The sequence below is a fragment of the Papio anubis genome, chromosome 11 (assembly GCF_008728515.1).
Source record: "Papio anubis isolate 15944 chromosome 11, Panubis1.0, whole genome shotgun sequence".
Taxonomy (NCBI): domain Eukaryota; kingdom Metazoa; phylum Chordata; class Mammalia; order Primates; family Cercopithecidae; genus Papio; species Papio anubis.
This window is the reverse complement of record NC_044986.1, coordinates 6,892,052-6,913,321: the sequence shown is the minus strand read 5'-3', so window position 1 is coordinate 6,913,321 and position 21,270 is coordinate 6,892,052. Positions and strand designations below refer to the sequence as shown.

Below are 21,270 nucleotides of genomic sequence, written 5' to 3'. Positions count from 1 at the left end.
TGACGAGGCCATTACCTTTTTGAAGACTTCGGCACGGAGTCTGTTACTTTGTAAGATCACCCTTTTCCTTTGTTCTTCTTTTTTCTTTTTAACTTCCGGCAAGTTATTATAGATTCTGAAACAGATTCAGAACACATTTGGAATGGTAGCTTGACAGCGCGCTCCTGCCGTGGGGCTGCATCCTGTCCTGATGGCAGGCTCTTACATTTCAAAGAGAAGATTTCTGCTTATGGACTAGCTCACAACTGTAGGATGCCAGGACGAAGGGCTTCCCTGACCATACCCAGAACCCGCTGCATGGCAGGGGATGGCACCTTGTCCAGTGCTACCTGGGTCAACGAAACAGGCAGAGTCCCACCAGTAGCAAAGCTGGAGGGGCCAGTTGCTTATTTAGAGTCATTGTTTTTGTCCCTCCATTCTCTGTGATAATTAACAAATTAATCATAAAATGAAGGATTCTAAACCTACTCCTTTAGTATTCTGATTGTAAACTTGTTTCCAAATACCTTCTTACCACTCAATGTTTGCCTTCCTGTGACTTAGAAAAAGAACAGCAAATAAATAGAAGTAGCAGGAATTATAATACTGTAATAAAACACATATAAGTGTGTGTGTTTTTACCTCTCAACCTATTGCACTTTGAATTAAGGGCCCAAGGGATCTTCCTCTGGACACTTCTTTCCTACTTTCTAACAGAAACTTCATGGACTGATGCCAATTAATATTTCATTATAATCCACAGACACAGTGGAGTCCCTGTAGCCTGAGCATTTGGATTGCTGTACATGTGGCGCTCGGCTAAAACATCTTTCTCTCGTGTTTGGAAGCCAGATACGATATAGGGAAGATATTCCACCATTAAAATAATAAGGACAATGTAGAAAAATGATGATGACTGTCTTTGCAGAAGACATCTTAGGTATTGGACACTAGGCTTGAATTGCTTGACATGAATTATTTCTTGTCATATTCACTACAGTTGGAAGAGGCATATAGTGTCCCACTGTTATATAAATGAGAAACCCAAGCTCCACTAAGATCAGGAGGTTTGTATCAGTCCCTTGGCTGGCTTGTGGTGGGCTGGGATTCGAACCTTGGTCTGTTTGACTCTTTCTACACAACCCTGTCACCCAACCATAATATGGCATGAAGCTACTCGTGAGATCCCGGAAATGCTTGTGCCTAGCACTCTGTAGGCATCAACATGGGTTGAATGAATGAATGAAAAAATGAACACATAATTGCCACATTCGGGAGTGATTCTAGGAAGGACTAGGAGAGAAAACTGTTAAAGAGTCAGTTAGAAAGCAAAGATATCTCAAAGCTCTGCAGTGGGAATTTCCTCAGATCCATATAGACTGATCTTTCTGATACTGACCATCTCAATCACCTGGCAGAGTGGTTAATATTAGGTGCCAACTTGATTGGATTGAAGGATGCCTGGATGGTTGATAAAATCTTGTTTCTGGGTATGTCTGTGAGGGTGTTGCCAGAGGAGATTGGCATTTGGGTTGGTGCACTGGAAACGGAAGACCCACATTGAGTGTGGGTGGGCACCATCTAATCAGCTGCCAGCGTGGCTGGAACAAAGCAGGAGGAAGAAGGCAGGATAACCTTGCTTGCTGGGTCTTCTGGCTTCCTTCTTTTTCCATGCTAGATGCTCCTCCTCTGGCCCCTCCTGCCCTTGGACATCAGACTCCAGATTCTTCAGCCTTTGGACTCTTGGGCTTGCACCAGGGGGCTCTTGGGCCTTCAGCCACAGACTGAAGCCTACACTTTTGGTTTCTCTGGTTTTGAGGCTTGTGGACTTGGACTGAGCCACTACTGGCTTCTCTCTTCCCCAGCGTGCATATTGTGGGACTTTGCCTTGTGATCGTGTGAGTCAATTCTCCCTAATCAACTCCCTTTTATATACATATATCCTATTAGTTCTATCCCGCTGGGGATCCCTGACTAATATATCTGGGAAGTGTAAAATAAAGGCTCCTAGATCCCACCTCTGTTACTTCTGATTCAGTATTTTCTTAAAAGAACTTTCCAAATAAATCATGGTCCATCTATGCAATGGACCACTCTGTAGACAGTCAAAACCAACAAGGAAAATAATCTACCTATTCGTCACAGAAGGGGTTCACAGACATAAAGTGAAAAAACAAGCTACCAAGAGATAGTGTGTAGTATGATACCATTCATGGTTAAAAATCACATGACTGTATATGCACAAGTAAAAGTCTACTTTAAGGCAAAGAGAAAGGCCTGACAGGATACACAGGAGATATCACTGTGGGTGTCTGAGGAGCTGAGACTGGGACAGGGAAAGTGGGCTGGGAACAGGGAGGGGAACTGCTGGTCATGAGGGGACTTTAGCTTTATCTGCATTGTTTGCATTTTTAAAATAAAAATGTAATTTAACAATATAATTAATAGCAAACAATACAAAGAAAAGAAAGCTCCAGGTGATTCTGTGGGTGAGCCAGAGTCAGAGCCCACCCAAAGTATAATCCACAGAGCAAAGTGTAAACCCAGCTGCTAAGTCCACCAGAGGAGACCAGCTGGGGGAAGCCAGTTACTCGACATGAAACGTCACCTAGCTCAATTGTTCTCTTTGAGCCTCAGTTTCCTCTTCAGTAAAATGATAGGGCAATACTCTCTGACTACTCATGCTACTTTGAGATCTATTATTTTAATTGCTTAGTTTGCAAGGCTCCGTAATGGTGGCTTAGGGTTTGGGGACTGGGAGGGGAGGATTTGGCTGAAATTTTTCTGTAAATTGAAAAGGGAACGGTTCTGGCATGAGGCATATGTAACTTTGCACTTCTGAAATAGCAAGTCTTAAAGCCCAGTGGCCCTTTAAAAACCCCAATTAGAATGCTACGAATCCAGTATTTAATGGGACAGTCTCCCTTTTCCTCGTTTTCACTTCCTTATTTACAAAGAGCCTTCCAATAAATGATCAAAGTTACCTAATCACCATGGAAACAATATAATCATGGTAAAAGCAGAAATTGTATGCCTGAAGTGGGGAGAAAAGTATTCTTCCTATTTCAATGGTTTCTTTAAGTGTGCTATCAATTTGATTTACTTATTATAATTCCTCCCTGTGCTAAGTACTTTATTATAAACTAATGACATTTTACTTGCATGAACTTGGCCAACACTGCCGAGCTATTATATTTTGGTTAAGAGGCCAGATCTCAGAAAGAATGGCAGCCTTTGTGTGCACCAGATTGGTGAGAATTAGTGGGAGTCTTGAACAGGCACCAGGCAAGCAGAATGAGGAGGATGTGCCGGCAGCGTGGCCACCAGGTCTGCTGGAGACAGCACCAGGAAACCTAGCTCGTGGCCCCTCTGAGGCTCTACTGGCTCCCATGTGCCATCTGCCTCCAAGGTTGGATCCTTTCCTTCAGTCCCTGCTACAGTCCGGACCCTTAGGAGAAATAGCTTCTCTCGCCCTCATAAAATTACCTTCAAAGGTGCAGTGACAAATAGCTCCTGCCCAGAGCGACAATACAAATGTGCAGGAGTTCCAGCTCAGAGTCTGGGAATCTCTTAGAGACCAATTACTGGACTGGTTCAGAATCCAAGACCTATCACTTTCCTAAGGTTTTTCCAAGAGCAGCATTAACATTCAAAAGCACACTTCAACTACCATACTTATTTTAGCCGTTTTTTCAGGTCTGCAGCCAAAAAGACCTCAGACCTTAAACATGGGCCTACAAGCAGTGGTCCCACTGGAGGGCACCTGAAGCCTTCAAACCACCCCACTTGCCCCACCAACTTCTTTAAACACTATACAATAGCCAGGTACCTCTTAGATCGCATATGCATCTCCTTCTCTGAAATGCACCGTTCTTTGGGTTTGAACAAGTTATCTGGAAAAAATAGAAAGAGAATTAAGTTCAGAAGGTATAGAATCTTGCACATTTCTAGAGAAACATTATGGTTAGTTCATAATCTGTTAATTGATCCTTATTCTAATCCATATCCTGAGTCTAAGCAGAACTCAGTAGAGACTGATACACCATAAGTGGTTGTATTGACAATGGCCAACAACAGGGTTGGTCTTGACAATAGTTAAATAAGGACATGAAGTACAATGTTAGCATCTAACCTACTTTATGGAGAGCAACACCTTTGAATGCTTCCTTGTTGCAGGAAGTCAGGGACCCCGAACAGAGGGACTGGCTGGAGCCACAGCAGAGGAACATAAATTGTGAAGATTTCATGGACATGTATCAGTTCCCAAATAATACTTTTATAATTTCTTATGCCTGTCTTTAATCTCTTAATCCTGTTATCTTCGTAAGCTGAGGATGTACGTCACCTCAGGACCACTGTGATAACTGTGTTAACTGTACAAAATGATTGTAAAACATGTGTGTTTGAACAATATGAAATCTGGTCACCTTGAAAAAGAACAGAATAACAGCGATTTTTAGGGAACAAGGGAAGCCAACCATAAGGTCTGACGGCCTGCAGGGTCGGGCAAAAACAGCCATATTTTTCTTCTTGCAGAGAGCCTATAAACGGACGTCCAAGTAGGGAAGATATCGCTAAATTCTTTTCCTAGCAAGGCATATTAATATTAATACCCTGGGGAAGGAATGCATTCTTGGGGGGAGGTCTATAAACGGCTGCTCTGGGAATGTCTGTCTTATGCGGTTCAGATAAGGGCTGAGATACGCCCTGGTCTCCTGCAGTGCCCTCAGGCTTACTAGGGTGGAGAAAAACTCCGCCCTGGTAAATTTGTGGTCAGATTGGTTCTCTGCTCTCAAACCCTGTTTTCTGTTGTTTAAGCTGTTTATCAAGACAATACGTGCACCACTAAACATAGACCCTTATCAGTGGTTCTGTTTTTGCCCTTTATCCTGTTCCCTCAGGAGCATGTGATCTTTGTTAGACCCTTATTAGTAGTTCTGCTTTTTGCCCTTTGAAGCATGTGATCTTTGTACCTATTCCCTGTTCTTACACCCCCTCCCCTTTTAAAACCCTTAATGAAAACTTGCTGGTCTGAGACTCCGGTGGGCATCACAGTCCTACCGATATGTGATGTCACCCCCGGAGGCCCAGCTGTAAAATGCCTCTCTTTATAATTTCTCAGCTGGCCAACACTTATGGAAAATAAAAGAACCTACATTGAAATATTGGGGGCGGGTTCCCCCAATACTTCCTTTAGCAACAGAGTCATGGTTTTCTGAGAAAAGTGCCAGAGTGCAAGGTCATTCCACCCATAGAAAAATCCCTACACTAGGTCTGTGAGGCCTCTAAGGACAAGGAAATCCCCCACCTACCCCTAGGGCATTTTGCAAGAAGGAGGTGTCACTCTTGTCTTTAGCCCTGTCTCAGGGTTGCTCAGCCTCTGCAAGATGAAGACCACCTTGTCCTCTTCCTAATGAGGGGAAAGGTAATGAACCACAACATAATGATCATGTATGCTCAGTATCCTTTAAGAAAGTACACAGTAGCTAAAAATCACTATGAGACTGGGATTTTTTCATTCTAAGTACATATTACTAATCATAATGATGTTCATAGATGGCACACTTAAAAGTGGTGTGTGTTAAAAAAAAAAAAAGTATATATCCTTTTGCAAAAGTTGAAAAAGGCCTGTTCCAATAACTCAAATTTCCATGAGACACTCAGCCGTGTAGATTAACAAAGAGTCTCGCATATGTAAATGCTCCTGGGGCGCTTGTTGCATGGAGGTGTGTTTGAGCAACTGCCATGCTTCCTAAAACACCTGGGCAGCAACCTGCTCATTCAGCAGAAGCAGACAGGCAACTTGGCCCCTTGCCAAGCATCAGAGTTGGAGTGGGCCTCCTGCGATCCCCAGTGAAGTCCTGGGTCTGTTTCTATTCATCTCCTCCAACCCGGGCCTGTCCCTTTGCTCATCAATCCAGTGGAGCAACCAAATATTTCTCAGGCTTGAGAATAGACAGAATTTTCTAGGAATATCTAAGAAGGTGGGATAGAGCCAAGGAGCCTAAGAAATTTCTTCCTCTCTGGAGAAAGACAACACGGCTACTGACTTACAATATGGAAAACAACACAGTGGCTGAGCTTGTCCCATCTGGTTATTCAAACATGAAAAAGAATATGGCACCATCACTTAACTTCAAAGACAAGACTCAAAGGAGAAACAAGAAAAAGAAATCAGAATATTTCCAACTAAGTGGCTGTATTGACAACTGACCAAAAACAGAGTTGATCTTGACAAATTAAATAAGGGTGTGAAGTACAGTGTTAACACCTAACTTACTTTATGGAGAACAATGACTTTGAATGCTTCTTTTTAGCAACAGAATCATGGTCTTCTAGAGAGAAGTGCCAGGGTGCAAGGTCACCCCACCCATAGAAAAATCCCTACACTAGGTATGAGGCCTCTAAGGACAAGGAAATATCCCAGCTTTCCCTAGAGCAATTTGCAAGAAGAAGCAGTGAGAAAATAACATCACCATGGAGACTGCAATGGGCCAAGATACCTCCCAGTACCCAGTGGTCCCTGATCCAGGCAGCACCAGGTCGGAGCCAAGGGTCGCAGAAACATCCCAATGGCATTTCCAAGAAAAAAGGAAATGTCAGCTTCAGTCAGTCAGGCCCTTGGGCAAGCAAATATGTGACTCTTGACAGTCACTTATTCTACTTAGGGAAAAGAAACCTTGTACAAAGAATTAGATTCAAGTCCAGCTTAGCAATCCTCATGGGCTACTCAAGAGTAGGGTGAGACCAGGGTAGACAGATGGTGTCCTGAGGAGATTAAAAACATTACAAATACCATTTGTAAGATTTTGATCATCTTGGTTCAACTGTATGTGGTCTACTCTGGAAAGCGAGATTTTTTTTTTTTTTTTTTTCAGTTTGTTTCTTTAGAACACCTGATACCACAATTAAGCTTTGGTTTGATTCCCAAGAGGAAACAAAAGCAAATGTGAGCTCTCTGACACCTCCAGTGTTGTGTTTCCTCAACTTGGCTCAGCCTGCTGTGCCATGCAGAACTTTTGATTCTGGGCCCAGCAGCCTATGTTAGGTGCAAAATAAGCAGGACTGTGTCCAAAGGGGCTTCCCCTGCTGGTGACCTCAACCCACACCCCCAGAAAGTATTTGCAAGTTGATTGCTGCTGACTTGGAGTTTTCCTAATGGTTCCCAAGCTCATCTGATAAATAGCAGGATCTTTCCTAGCCTAGAGGAAAGAGACGTGAGGAAGTGGTTTGAAATAGGGCAAGTGCATTGCAAACAGCTCCCAATCTCACTTGAGTGAAAGGAACACAACTCACTGGAGAAGCTTTGGGCACGTTGAGAGAGGAAGTGGCTCGTGGTTGCAGAAACTGTGTTTCGGGAGCCCTGACCAAGCGCTCCTCCATTTCCCAAAACCAATCCAAAATTCATTTCTTAGATATGCCTTTCTCCTTCCTTCTACATTTAACGAGCAGTTATGTTGGTAGGGGATGCTCAGAAACAAAAATAACAGATAAGATCCTCCCTTCATGAGATTTCATTTGTTTCAGGAGAAGCTGGACAAGTCACAAACCAGCTAAAGTATCCGGCAAATGCTCTGGTGAAAATGAAATGCCACCATTTATCAAAGGGGCACTGGAGAGGCAAGAAGTCCCTATGGGGGAGGAGATCTTTAAACCAAGACCTGAATGACCACAAGAGTCAACTGTGGGAGGATCTGGGAGAAGGGCACAGTGAGCTTCTGCAGCAGGAACTGAAAGTGGGTCATTGTGACTGTGTGGGGAGGGAGTGTGCAGAGGCGAGAGCTAAGATTACTTTGGTTCTCCACCCAGGTGATGCCTTACAACTTCCTGGGGATTTGGCAAAGATTCCTGTGTGTTGGCATTGGAATCTCAACCAAATCTCCAGATGACTCCAATATGCCCTAGAATTGAAAACCACCCATGCTGGGCTTTGCAAACCTATTTAAGGAGCTTTGCAAGCCTGTTAAGGAGTTTGCCTCCAGAGTAAGAGAGATGCAGAGCTGCGTGGAGTTTTAAACATGAGATCTGATTTTTATTGCTAAAAGATGACCGCAGAGATGCAAAAATGGCAGCAGTGAGACAGGTCAGGCAATTGCAGCCAGGTGGGGAAAGATGGCAGCGTGCAGGTAGCCATGGGACTGTTCTACCCTATACAGTTAGAAACTGAGTTGTAGGGGCCAGGAGAGATGAATCAAGGGTGACTCCCAGGCTTTGGGTTTAAGCAACCCATTCATTTGACCATTGTTAAGTTTTTATCTCCTGGGTGCTAAGCGATAGGGACACAAAGATAAATAAAACTAAGAGCTCCGAGCCCAGGATGAGAATGAGGTAAATAAGGCCTTTAGATGCCAAAAGCAGTCTGCACAGGGTGAGGGGAGACCTCAGAAGGGAGTGGTCAGGTCCACCAGGGAAGAGGGGCATCTGGGAAGACGCCATAATAGGAGACAGTTGAGCTAGGTCATGAAGTAGAGAGGCATGTTCCCCAATAGCCTGTGGTGGGTGCGGGTGGGTAAAATGGTGGCCCAGGGCCACATGGACCTGCTTGCAGCAAGAGATAAGTCATCCTTGATTCATCTCTCCTCGTCCCACAACTCAGTTTCTTCCTGTGCAGGGCAGAAGACTCCCATGGCTACCTGCACACTGCCATCTTCCCTGGCCTGGTGCAATTGCCTTCAGGACATGTACAGCATGACCCACAGGGATTTCACTTCATGGAATGGAAACCTATCCTGCATGAGCTTCGTTTGAAAAAAACAAAAAAAAAAAAACAGAGAAATCTTATCTATGAAATTACTCTTAATGGAAATTCTGCCTGCATAAAATTACAGTGGCAGGTGAGAACCATTTTCAGCCTGCTTATGGGTCTCTTACAGATTTTCCTTGAAGTTTCATGTGTTCTAATTCACTGATATGGAGGGAAGAGACTGCAGTTGTGTTTACCTCGAATTATTCAAATAGAGGAGGGTTCCCCCCGATAAAATTACTAAGGTAAATTGCCCATTTCTATATTTCTGGAAAATACTTTTTTCCCCAAAAAGTCTTGCATCTGCCTCATTATTGGATCCAAACTACAGTGTCTGTTGCTAATTTAATTTGGTAAGGCCAGACTTCCTCAAGCCCTTGCCTGTGTCAAAGTCAGCACACAACCAGGTACCAAGATTTGGGTGCTTCTGAGAACTACTCTGGTAAGGTCAAAGCCCAGACATCCCATTAATCTCTATAAACACATGTGGGTTTTTATTGTAATCCTCATATCACCTGTATGCACACACAGGCACACACACATACACAAGGACAAGTGGCCTCAGTATTCAGACAGTTGACGATGTCACCAGAAGGCAGCAAAGATCACCCTGCCACCAGCATGATTGGTTGTTTAGGGGGCTGGGCTGTTTTTCTTGCCTGCAGAGCCCTTATCTACAGCTCTGGTTGCAAACTTTATTTTCCCTACTGAAGAGGTAATCTAAATGATAATCAAGTTCACACGATTTATTAGGACAATGCCCTCCAGAAGCCTCTTTTCTGAAGTCAGCCCGAGCACTTTGAAGGATGTTTTAGACATTTGCTTCCCCTATCTTAGAAACACCAAAACCAAGAGATACCTGTTGGAGAGAAATCAGCAGGGAGTCCACAAGCCAGCCTGGAGTATAGACGTCAAGTCTCTACCTCCCTGAATCTCGTATTAAAGATTGGACCTTCACAAAAGAATGGAAATGGGTGTGTTTAAGGGAACCCCTAACAACTGTAAATTCTAAGATCACAAGGCTGTGCATCATGCAGTTTCAAAGCCACTGGGTCTCTGCCGCTGGCCGTTAGAGTAATTCCATCATGGTTCTCAGGGTTTAAATACAAGGTTCTCAGGGTTTAAACTTGTACATAATTTCTGTTCGACTCACCATGGTGGACCCTCTAATTTTCTTGATGTAGGCAATAGGAGAGTGGTCTATCTTGGACCAAATTAGCCCTCCAGAAATTAAACAGCACAGGTGACACCATATGAAGGTGAGTTAATGACTCATAGGTGGTTTGGCTCTGAAGTGCTCTCATGATAAAATCTTATGCTGGATTCTCATTTTCTAAACATTATCCTGTTTCTAAAATCACTTCTAATCTTCTGTGGAATCCTGCTGCTGAATGACATGTGCACATGGCAGGCAGCTTGTTTCAGAACCCTGTCAGGTGAGTGGAAGCCACACAGAGGTTGGTATTGGTATGAAAGTGATGCCATGTGCCAATTACTGTCCAGACACGTGAGAGAGCTGCTGATGTAACAATTTGGAAAGACAATAGGTTCTGAGAACTTTCTGGTGAAGGAACATAAAATTAAATAAAAAATAAGCCAGAGAGTCTCCAAAAATTTGATTTCCTTCTGCATACTCAGTTTGAGAAGCAAGGTGTATAGGGCTTCCTGGTAAAGGAAGGGTAGATCATTCTCTTGCACACAGAGACTTACCCTTGAGTTTGAGCTCAGAATGGGGTCCCATCTTGGAGCTTCCATGGAAAGACAGGGTGCTATGGAGCTACTAGATGGATTTGATAAAGGGTCTGCACCCTTGGTGGGGAGGTGGTGAAGAGAATGTCCTCCCATGAACACTGGCAGCCCTAAGCCTCCCCAGATCTTCCAAGGAGAGACCCCTGATGCAATATGGCAGATGAGGCCCAGGACCAGAGCTTTGCTTCCCCAGCTGGAGGATCCCAGACCCCCCAAGTCGACCATGTCTATTAAAAACATTTTGGGAGAGAAATGGAATCTTGATGTACTCCCTGAGCCCATGTTGCTCTACCTCTTGGACCCAAAAGCACTCAGTCCCCTTCTCTTCCTGGCTCCCTAGGGGTCTTCTCCTATATGATTCTAGACGTGGTTTGCAGCTGTCTGCCTGGCCAACTCTCTCCGCAAGTGGCACATGAACTCCTAGAGGACAGGGAAGTCTCTTCTCAGTCCCTAATATCCTTGCTTTTTCCCATTCGCACTCCATTCCTATGGCCAAAAGATATCCAGTGCTTAACATTTTTTTAATGGACTGGTTACTCCACAAGAGATCCAGTAATAGACAAAGGGTTCCCCATAAAAGCTATAGGAACTGCTAAGGAAGGCTGGTACACATCACCTCCTAATTCAGGTTGCCCGTGGTGCCAAAGACCCACAGAACAACAAGCTCTACCTGTGCAAATTCAGTTTGCCCCAATGTTGACAGGATCAGAGACTCTCAAACTAACCAGATTCTTACCCAAGACCAGAAACTTACAACATGAATCCCAGTGGAGGACTCCTGTCAGTTGCCCAAAACATGCATTTCCTCCCAGGGGAGCTCAGCAGTGGCTAACAAAGTGATACAGACTATTTTCTGCAATGAGCACACTGTTGAAGTTGAAAGGAAATCAGCTGAAAGATGGGCAACTACACCCAGTCTCTAGGATTCAGTGATTCAAATTCTTTTTTTTTTTTTTGAGGCGGTCTTCCAAGCTCACCATGCATCCAGGCTGGAGTGCAGTGGCCAGGATCTCCAGCTCACTGCAAGCTCTGCCTCCTGGGTTCACGCCATTCTCCCTGCCTCAGCCCCACTTGCTCCCGGTAGCTGGGACTACTGGGCGCTATGCCACCTCGCCGGCTAATTTTTGTATTTTTTAGTAGAGGCGAGGTTTCACGTGTTAACCAGGATGGTCGATCTCCCTGACCTCGTGATCCGCCGTCCTGAGCCTCCCAAAGAGATGCTGGGATTACAGGCTTGAGGTACAGCGCCCGACCCTCAAATTCTTAATGACTTTTCACTAAACACAACAGGAAATTCAGTTTCTTTTTACAAAAAAAAAAAAAAAAAAAAAAAATGAGCATTAGAAAATTAAACATCGTACTTTCATGACATATATGTGATGATATCTTTGGCTTGCCTGGGCCTCCATAAACTGATAAAGCTTTCTCATGTATAAGTCTAAAAACTTGGGGTCACCTTAGGCCTTTGCTTTGCTATGTACTTTGGGACAAGATACTTATGCTAAGATTTGGTTCCTCTGCACCCATTGTGGGAGCAGAATCATTTTTTAAAAACTTTTCTTTTTTGAGCCAGGGTCTCACTCTGTTGCCCAGGGTGGAGTGCAGTGGCACAATCATGGCTTACTGCAGCCTCGACCTCCCAGGCTCAAGCGATCCTCCCACTTCAGCCTCCCCTAAATAACAGGGTTTTTGTTATTGTTGTTGTTGTTATTTTTGTTTTGTATTTTGTAGAGATGGGGTCTCACTTGGTTGCCCAGGATGGTCTTTTGTCGCCCAGGATGGTCTTAAATTCCTGGCCTCAGCTGTCCTCCCACCTCAGCCTTCCAAAATGCTGGTAATTATAGGTATGAGCCACTGTGCTGGGAGTGGTCCATATGAAGGTGCTCTATTAACCATGAAGAAGCTAATGGCAATGCCAACGACCACTATTCCCCCGGCGTTCCTTTCTCTACTGGGCACCTATCCCCCAAATTCATGTTTTGATTCATCCTTACAGCAACCCACTCAAGCTAGTCTTCTCTCCTCTTTACAGGGGTTTTGTGGGTAGGTAAATTACCTCTATTCTCAAAGTAAGTAGACAAGAGACCTGAGAGTTGAGTACTGATGGAACCAGTGGGATTTTTATTCTCCACAAAAGATATAAGGTTGAAGTTCTCAAAAGAGGGATTGTATTATCACATAAACGTCAACATCTGTGTGGCTTCCAGTTACCTTCCAGTCCCTGAACCAGCTGCATCAACATCACCTGCAGCTTTGTTACAAATGCAAATACTCGGTCCCTATATCAGGTCATCGAAATCAGAAATTCCGTGGCTAGGCCGGCGGTCTGTGGCTTTAGCAGTTTTCTGGGTGATTCTGAAGCCTGCCTGGGTTTCAGGACCACTGTTACCTTGGTAGAACGTAGTAAGAGTGAGAAGGAAAAAAGCCAAGTCCCTACATGGGTTTGGAGGCTTTGAGGAAATATTGCCAGATAAAATAAAGACTGCCCAGTTAAATTTGCATTTCAGATCCACAACAAGTATGTTTTAGCATAAATATGGGACATACAATATTTGGGACACACTTATACTAAAAAAGCTTCATTATTTATGTGAAATGCAATTTTAACTGGGCATCCTGTATTTTCATTAGAGAAATCTGGGAACTCTACTCTGAATGTTTACAGAACCTCTCCATACCATGGCAACAAACAGGCCCCCAGCTGCAGGATCCCTGAAGCCATAGTCTGAAGTAGCTGCATGTGAAGGCAATGCTGTGGAAGGCCAGCCTGTGCCCTTGTTATGCAGTTAGTTCTCTGGCAGTTTATTGCTTCTTGCAGCTATTCTCTCATATAATTGGTATGGATGAGACTTCCCCCTTGATCTTGTTTTCTGTGGTTATTTCACACTATGACATCTGTGAAGACTTTCTAATGGGAATGTGACTGACTCCACTTTTTCCAGAGGACTTTGTGCTGGGCACCAGCATGGTGGCATTGTTACAGATGCTAGGGTACACACACAGAGACAGCTCCAGGCAGGGTGCATTGTTAGGCAAGCTTCCAGTGAGGCAAAGCTAGCCACAGATGGAAACCTGCACCAAACCCTACTGCCCAGAGGAACCCCAGGACCCTCAGCCGTCACTTCCTGGAATTGCTTGACATAAAGGATGCAGGTAATGAGGGTAAGACCACTTTCTCACAGTGCCAGATTTCTATGGAAAATGGCAAATTGAAACTCCAGTGGGGGTTTCATTGGCAAAGCACTGTAGATTCCTAAAGTAATGTTTCCAAAGCAGACTATTGAGAATTAGATAAAAACATTTCAAGGTCCAAAAAATAATTTAGGAAAAATAGGATTAAACAAATTTAAGCATAAAAAACACTTTTTTTCTGTAGGATTTATCAAAGCTTTTAACATACACTGAGCACTACACACTTCTAAAATAATACAGTATACAACAAATAACATATTTTTCAAAGGACTCTGAAGGATCTGGTTCTCCTCTGGAATGCATTGTGGTTAGTATTTGGCTAGAGGAAACCAAGAAGAAAAATGAGATCAACTATAGGATATTAACAGCTATAACTAGTTCTCAGTTTTCAAAATTATTTGTACCTGTTACATAGAATTTAATCTGTGTGTATATATGTATACACGTGTATATGTATGATGTATGTGTGTGTATATCTGGTATACACAATCAGGCCACATGGCATCTCTTAAAAGTATGTGTGTGTGCCATTACCAACATGGCATTGGGGGTGCCAATGCCTGAGAACCTATACAACTGCTGCCCCAGACCCTGGAGTTGTGTTCCCTCCATATGTACCCATGCCCCAGACCCTGGTTTCATGGCCACTCCATTGGTACCATACATCATACACCAGTGTCAACATCACCATGAGTGCACCTAACAGCCAGACCCAGTTCAAGAGAAATCCCCTTGGCCATGACATTCCTGATGGTAGAAAAAGCTATCAGGAGGATCCCAGCAGCCTTTGCCATTGAAGGCCCTAAGAACCCTTGCTGCTGCTGTAGACAACCACAGCCTTGGCCACTGAAGACATCTGCAATATTGGCAATTGTCAACCTCAGCTGACAGCTATGCCACTGCACCCTCACTAGAGCTAGAACTGCCACACTCCACCGAGTGTTCTTGCACTTACCTGAAAAGGATGACTTTTTTCCCCCCAATGAAACCAGTACTTAAAACCTAGAAGAGGTGACTGTTCCATCAAATGTGCAGACATCATTGCAAGGCAAAAAGAAACAGAAAAACAATAGCAAGCAAGCATAATGCCAACAAAATAATGTGATAATTGTCTAGTAACTGACCCCAAAGAAATGGAACTCTATGCATCATCTGACAAAGAATTCAAAATAATTGTTTTAAGGAATCTCATCCAACTATAAGAGAACACAGAAAAAAAAATGACTTCAGGAAAACAATACATGAATAAAATGAGAAGTTTAACAGAGAGATTGAAATAATTAAAAAGAACCAGATAGAAATTCTGAAACTGAAGGATATAATGAATGAAATTTAAAAAGTCAATAAAAGGCATTAACAGACAAATTAAGCAGAAGAAAGAGCCTGTGAATTCGAAGACAGGTTATTTAAAAATATCTAGTCAAAGACAAAAGAATGAAAATGAATGAAGAACGCTTATGGGATTTATAGAACAGCATCAAAAGAGCTCACTTTTGCATTACAGAAGTTTAAGAAGGGCCGAGCAAAATACAGGGGTAGAGGAAGCAGCAGGGAAGGCCCTTGGAGCTCTCTGGTTCCCCAAGCAGGCCATTCCTGCCAGGCATCACAGGAATCCTTTGGGAGGGCAGCCAGAGGTTCAGGGAAAATGCCACAAGACGAAGGAAACCTCCAGCTGAACTCTGTAACAATTTGAACCTGTCAAGAAGCCTCCTGGCCAGAACTCAGGGGAGGGTATGAATCTTGCATGCAGACTCCACAGGTAGGGGAAGAACTAAAGCCTTTTTCTTTCACAGCTGGGAGAAAAGTAGCTTGGGGCACGTTCTTAGCCCTGCTTGCCCACTGCCTGGAAACAGACTTGGTGCTATTACGGAGTGCAACCAGCCCTTTGGATTGCGTGGGAGCTGGGGGAGACCTGTGACTGCCGGCTTTCCCCCACTTCCCCGACAACCTGCATGACTCAGCAGAGGGAGCCATAATCCTCCTAGGTAAATAATTCCACTGACCTGGGAACCTCACCCTCTATCCCCCACAGCAGCCACAGCAAGACCTGCCAAAGAAGAGCCAGAGCTCAGACATGTCTAGCTCTGCCCCAACCTGATGGTCCTTCCCTACCCACGCTGGTGTCGAACACAAAGGGCACATACTCTTGGGAGTTCTAGGGCCCTGTCCACTGCCGGTTCCCCTCCACACTACCACAGCTGATGCTCTCCAGAAAGTGCCACCTCCCAGCAGGAGGCCAAACAGCACAAAAATAGAGCATTAAACCACCAAAGTTAAGAACCCTCACAGAGTCCATTTCATTCCCCTGCCACCTTCACTGAAACAGGTGCTGGTATCCATGGCTGAAAGACCCATAGATGGTTAACATCACAGGACTCTGTGCAGACAACCCCCAGTACCAGCCCAGAGCCTGGTAGACCTGCTGGGTGGTTGGACCCAGAAGAGAGAAGACAATCACTGCAGCTCAGTTCTCAGGAAGCCACATCCATAGGAAAAGGGAAGAGTGCTACATCAAGGGAACACCCTGTGGGACAGAAAAATCTGAACAACAGCCTTCAGCCCTAGACCTTCCCTCTGACAGAGCCTACCCAAATGAGAAGGAACTCTGGTAATATGACAAAACATATGAGGCTCTTTAACACCCCCCAAAAATCACACTAGCTCACCAGGAAAGGATCCAAACCAAGAAGAAATACCTGATTTATCCGAAAAAGAATTCAGGAGGTTAGTTATTAGGTTAATCAGGGAGGCACCAGAGAAAGCTGGAGCCCAACGTAAGGAAACCCAAAAAACGATATAAGAAGTGAAGGGAGAAATATTCAAGGAAATAGACAGCATAAAGAAAAACAATCAATACTTCAGGAAACAGTGAACACACTTATAGAAATGCAAAATGCTCTGGAAAGTCTCAGCAATAGAATTGAACAAGTAGAAAAAAGAAATTCAGAGCTTGGAGACAAGGTCATTGAATTAACCCAACCCAACAAAGACAAAAAACGTAAGAATAAAAAAATATAAACAAAGCCTCCAAGAAGTCTGGGATTATGTTAAATGACTAAAACTAAGAATAATCAGCATTCCTGAGGAAGAAGAGAAATCTAAAAGTTTGGAAAACATATTGGGGGAATAATCGAGGAAAACTTCCCTGGCCTTGCTAGAGGCCTAGACATCCAAGTGCAAGAAGCACAAAGAACTCCTGGAAATTCATCTCAAAAAGATCATAGCCTAGGCACATTGTCATCAGGTTATGTGAAGTTAAGATGAAGGAAAGAATCTTAAGAACTCTAAGACAAAGGCACCAGGTAACCTATAAAGGAAAATTTATCAGATTAATAGCAGATTTCTCAGCAGAAACCCTACAGCCTAGAAGGGATTGGGGCCCTATCTTCAGCCTCCTCAAATAAAACAATTATCAGCCAAGAATTTTGTATCCAGTGAAACTAAGCATTATATATGAATTTGCCGCTACCAAGCCACCACTACAAGAACTCTAAAAGGAGCTCTAAATCATGAAACAAATCCTGGAAACACATCAAAACGGAACCTCTTTAAAGCATAAATCTCACAGGATCTATAAAACAAAAATACAATTTAAAAAGCAAAAACAAAGAAAACAAAAAGCAAGGTACATAGGCAACAAACAGCACGATGAATAAAATGGTACCTCCCATCTCAATACTAATATTAAATGTAAATAGCCTAAATGCTGCACTTAAAAGATACAGAACTATAGAATGGATAAGAATTCACCAGCCAACCATCTGCTGCCTTAAAGAAACTCTCCTAACACATAAGGACTCACATAAACTTCAAGTAAAGAGGTAGAAAAAGGCATTTCATGCAAATGGACACCAAAAGCAAGAAGGAGTAGCTATTCTTACATCAGACAAAACAAACTTTAAAGCAACAGTAGTTAAAAAAGACAAAGAGGTATATTACATGATGATAAAAGGCCTTATCCAATTTTAGGAAAATATCACAATCCTAAATATATATACATCTAACACTGGAACTCCCAAATTTACAAAACAATTACTAATAGACCTAAGAAATGAGATAGACAGCAACACAATAATAGTAGGGAACTTCAATATTCCACTGACAGCATTAGACAGGTCATCAAGACAGAAAGTCAACAAAGAAACATTTTCTTGGATAAAGAAAATGTAGTGTGTGTGTATGTGTGTGTGTGTGAATTATTGTCCTTCACAGACACTGTGAGGTGTCGTGTTTTTTTAAGATGCTTGGGAAGAAAATATCAATTTATGCCTATTGATTGGTCTTTTGATATATATATATCTCTCTCTCCATATGTGTGTACATATACACACATATATGTATATATACATCATACATATATGATATACATGTACACAATTTCTCATAGTCTATTGATATATACACACACACACACACACATACACATACAATGGAATACTATACAGCATTAAAGAAGAGGGAAATCCTGTCATCCACAACACCAGAGATGAACCTGGGGGACATTATGCTAAGTGAAATAAACCAGGAACAGAAAGACAAATACTGTATGATCCTACTTATATGTGAAATCTAAAAATATCAAATTCATAGAAGCAGAGTAGAATGTTGGTTACTAGGTGTTAGCAGGGGAGAATCTGGGAGATGTTGGTCAAAGGGTACAAAGTTTCAGCTAAACAGAAGGAGTAAATTCTGGATACCTATTGTAGAGCATGATGACTATAGTTAATAATAAAGCTTTTTTATATGTGAAAATTACTGGGAGTAGTATTAATAGATCTTAAATGTTCTCACCAAAAGTATGCAAGGTGATGGATATGTTACCTGCATGTAATCATTTCACAATATATACATATATCAAAACGTCATATCATTCACCATAAATACATACAACTTTTATTTGTCAATTAAATCTTAAAGTTAAAACAAAATGTGGGCATTTGGTTTTTTTAATGACAAGTTTAAACTGCTCATTTAAAGGAATTTTAACAATGACTTGAATCACAACCTCACCATAAAACAGCTATATCCAGTACAAGTCTGATAGTGTAACTTTACCATTTGCTCCAATTCCAGGATTTCCCAGCATTTTTTAGAGAACCATAAAATATGGTGATTTGTAGATTATTAATAAACTTTATGCTAGTTGCCAAGTAGATTTATATCTATGGTGTCACTGCAAGGTTTATTACTTAGCTGCTTTGTGGAATATAAAGGGAAATCACTTGTAAAATAAAATCAAGGCAATTGGGAAATATAACTCCTCACAAAGTCATTTTCCTTATCATTTGGAAACTCAGTGTTTTTACATTATTTTAATTGTAAGTACAATTGTCCTTTAAATCCACTTCCAATCAATAGACATAAATTGATCTTTTCTTCCCAAGCATCTTAATAAAAACATACAACCTCACAGTGTCTGTGAAGGACGATAATAAAAGTGTACAAGTGAACGTCTTTGAATTGGGGAAACAGTCTTTTCAGTAATTCATACTTCCTGTTTTCTTTGTAGACTGATAAAGTAAAAATTTATTTTTATCTGATAAGCCCATTTAAAAATTCTCTTGTGAGTAAAATCGGGAGAACTAGCCCCAAATATTTATTTAAAGGCCTTATGGAGAATGAGAGCCTTGAGATCAGACCAGGCAACAGGAAGGATGGTGTGGCCTGTGCTCAGTGAGCAAATCTTTATTACTGAGATACCTTCCACTGTTGTCTCCTATCTGCTGGGTCGTATCTTCGGCTAGATGCTCTAGGAGTCCAAATTAATTTTAATACTTGCTCCAACCAAGAATCATCAGGGAAAGATTTGTTGGAGAAGGAATTCTGCCGTGCCTTCCAGAGAATTCCGTTCCTCTACCGGTGCATGATTTGAATGGCTCTGACTTGGCTCACCTTGGGAAGTGTGGATAATGCAATTCGGATGAATTCTGTCTGTTGTGTTAGATGCAGCAGGGCCTCTCGCAGTGATTTGGCGTGGAGTGTGCCCACCAGCTCTTACAATCTAGAAGGTTTTCCCATGCAACCACACAACCTTAAGCCAAAGTGAAGAAGGGAAGAAGGCAGGTGATCTGGAGGGACGCAAGAATACCAGGATGCCAAGAGTGTTCAAATGGGAGTGAGAGGAGAGGAGAGGGAGTGAAGGGCAGAAAAACAGGAGGGGAGTCAGGAGGGCTTTGTGGACGAAGGGGATGTTCCTGAAGGGTTTTCCACACATTCGAAAGTTAAGGGGATAAACTGAGAGAGCCATGGAGGAGGACCCTGACAGGTGTCCTCAGAGGAGGAAATGAGCTGAGAACAGAAGGGGGCAACATGGGCTGAGTTTGAGCACTCTCAGGCTGAGTTAACTGCAGTGAGTACAGGCAGCAACAGTAATTCATAGCAAAGCTCTCAGCTGAGAGATGAAAGCCGCCACAGCCCAGCTCAGGTATTACAGGAAGCACAGGAAAGGGTCTGGGGGTAAGGGTTGAATAAAAAGGCTGGACTTGAGAGGCGCTTGCAAGGTTAGGCAGGATTTTATAGCACAGAGAGGAGGAGCGACAGAGGCTTCTCTCCGGTGGTTTGGGAACCCTGATCATGAATGTTTTGGGAGTGAAGGAAGGACAAGAAGTGAGACCAACTGGCAAGGGTGAGAGTGGGCAGAGTCAGGCTGAGAGGGGTCTGGGTTTTGGGGTAAGGGATGGAATCCAGGGAGGCTCTGAAGCTGGGCCCCCAGCCTGGAAGGAGATAGCTAGGGTCAGTTTGATGAGCTCCAGTGGGCACAGGATACAGGCACAATTGTGTCAACAGGGCACAGTGAAGACTGCCAGTGACTGAGCACCTGCAATCTGCAGATATGGTACCCCCTATGAACACAGGGACAGTATCCTTACTGCCTGCAGTGGCTCTGCCCCCTACTACCTGCAGGGGAGGTACCCCTATGACCTGCAGGGGCTGTATCCATATGACTTGCAGGAGATGTAGCCCTATGACTTGCAGACTGTACCCCTATGACCTGTAGGAGTTGTACCCCTACTGCCTTCAGGGCCTGTACCCCCTATGACCTACAAATGCTGAACCCCCTATTGCCTGCAGGAGTGATACTCTCTACAACTTGCAGGCACCCTGTTCCTATGACCTGCAGAGGTTGTACCTTGACTACCTACAAGCGCTGTACCTTCTACAATCTGCAAAGGCTGTGCCCCTATGCACAGGCTGACCCCATACTGCCTGGAAGCTATGGTTTACCCCTACTCTCTATAGGAGCTGTACCCCTACTGCCTGCAGGGCCTATGCCCTCTACTGCCCACAGAGGCTGTGTCCCCTACCTGCAGGGGCTGTACTCCTCCCACCTGCGGGGACTATACCCCCTAATACTTGCAGGCACTGTCCCCACTATAACCTGCAGGGGCTGTGCCTGATGCTTCACACTTATTTTTAGCCTATCCTGCTCTGGATTCAGCTGTAAGGCAGAGCAATGACAAGTTCTGGAATACACTAATTTCCAGGTTGTGGCCAGCCTTTGAACACGACCCAATCCACTTGGGACCCCAGGAGCTGTGTGGTGATGATGGGGAAGCCTTGCTTATCGCTCCCAGGCAACTCTGGTGAATTGCACAGGTAGAGCCCTG

The 21,270-nt window shown here is 43.4% G+C and overlaps 1 protein-coding gene across 7 annotated transcripts in view; it reads right to left on the bottom strand.

Moving 5' to 3' along the window:
* The window catches only part of C11H10orf90 (chromosome 11 C10orf90 homolog), a 244,148-nt gene that overhangs the window by 985 nt on the left and 221,893 nt on the right, over window positions 1–21,270 (bottom strand). For all 7 annotated transcript variants that reach the window (XM_021943836.2, XM_021943837.2, XM_017944432.3 and 4 more), the window contains 2 exons: window positions 3,809–3,872; window positions 16–115 (listed from right to left, as the gene is read on the bottom strand). In XM_021943836.2, coding sequence (XP_021799528.2) covers window positions 16–115; window positions 3,809–3,872 — 164 coding nt within the window. The remainder of the gene's footprint in view (window positions 1–15; window positions 116–3,808; window positions 3,873–21,270) is intronic.